The 1121-nt window shown below is 45.2% G+C and overlaps 1 protein-coding gene across 1 annotated transcript in view; it reads right to left on the minus strand.

The window, feature by feature from the left end:
- Nucleotides 1–584: 584 nt before the first annotated feature.
- The window catches only part of LOC109466919 (F-box/SPRY domain-containing protein 1-like), an 11154-nt gene continuing 10617 nt past the window's right edge, over nt 585–1121 (minus strand). The window contains exon 3 of the mRNA XM_019764791.1: nt 585–908. Coding sequence (XP_019620350.1) covers nt 723–908 — 186 coding nt within the window. The 3' untranslated portion in view covers nt 585–722. The remainder of the gene's footprint in view (nt 909–1121) is intronic.

The raw sequence follows: 1121 nt of genomic DNA on the forward strand, positions 1-1121 counted from the left end.
ATTTGGCCCGCCTTGTTTTTTTTTTTTTCCCACTTGCATTAATTTGGACTCTGCGAAGGATGTCATCCATAAAATTTACTTGCTGTGGCCTTAGGTATGAATCAGGTAAGACTAAGAACTGTTACCACAGTGATAGAGGCTTTGGTGACTGGTTTCCATAGTGACAGAGAATCCTGAGAGCTGATTGGACTAATTTTCACAGTGACAGAAAATCCTGAACTTCTATTGGTTAGTTATGGGAATGGTTCTCTTGTGTTAGAGGTAGTGATGCATACCTAAACTTAATTTTAGGTTCAGGTACAGGTTCAAGTCCAGAGGTTCAGGTTCAGTTCCTGACTAAAATGTAAGTCTGGACCTAAACCCATGGCATATACAAAATTGCATGTTGGCAACCTTGCAATGTTGTCTGGGTGAAACTTTGGCCACATAACATGGAGGCCAGTACTTGACGACGCCCGATGGCAATGTTTTCTTCATTTTGCAACCTACGGAAGTTTTGAGGTGGTTTGAAAAGAAATGGGGTATGTGAAATATGGTCTTTTATGGTAAAGTACAGACTCGGTTCTGGACTTTTAGTTTTTTTTTTGGACTTGAACCTAAACATTCTTACAAGTATGGATCCAAGTCCAGTGAACCAGTATGCATCACTAGTTAGAGGTGTATGACCACAAGTTTTTAGGAGGCCCCTTACTGCTAGAGATTGCATAACACGGGCTAGTCCACTAGCCATCTAGGGGTGGACCCAGGTACACCATACACACCTCGGTGTTGCCATAAACAGCGGAGACAGCAGGGAACAGTTTGACGGACGGCAGCCCGCGGAAGGCCACGCCCAGAAACTCGTAGCCGCGCTCGAAGGACAGCGTGTTGTCATCCATGTCCAGTATAACACGGATCCTTTCCCCTACCTAGAGAATGAATGAGAATGAAACCAGTGTAAAAACACAATACATATAATTATTGATAGATACCTTCAGCTTCAGCAGAATGAGTGTGTAATAAGATAAGGGCCAGCATACCCTTTTTTGTACGGCGTACATCCGCGGATCCAGGATTTTGTGAACGGGGGGGCGCGACCACCTGACGTGGCCGAAGGCCACGTAAGCGCGGCGCGTCAGCGG

The sequence above is a fragment of the Branchiostoma belcheri genome, unplaced genomic scaffold, assembly GCF_001625305.1.
Source record: "Branchiostoma belcheri isolate BF01 breed outbred unplaced genomic scaffold, Haploidv18h27 scaffold171, whole genome shotgun sequence".
Lineage (NCBI taxonomy): Eukaryota > Metazoa > Chordata > Leptocardii > Amphioxiformes > Branchiostomatidae > Branchiostoma > Branchiostoma belcheri.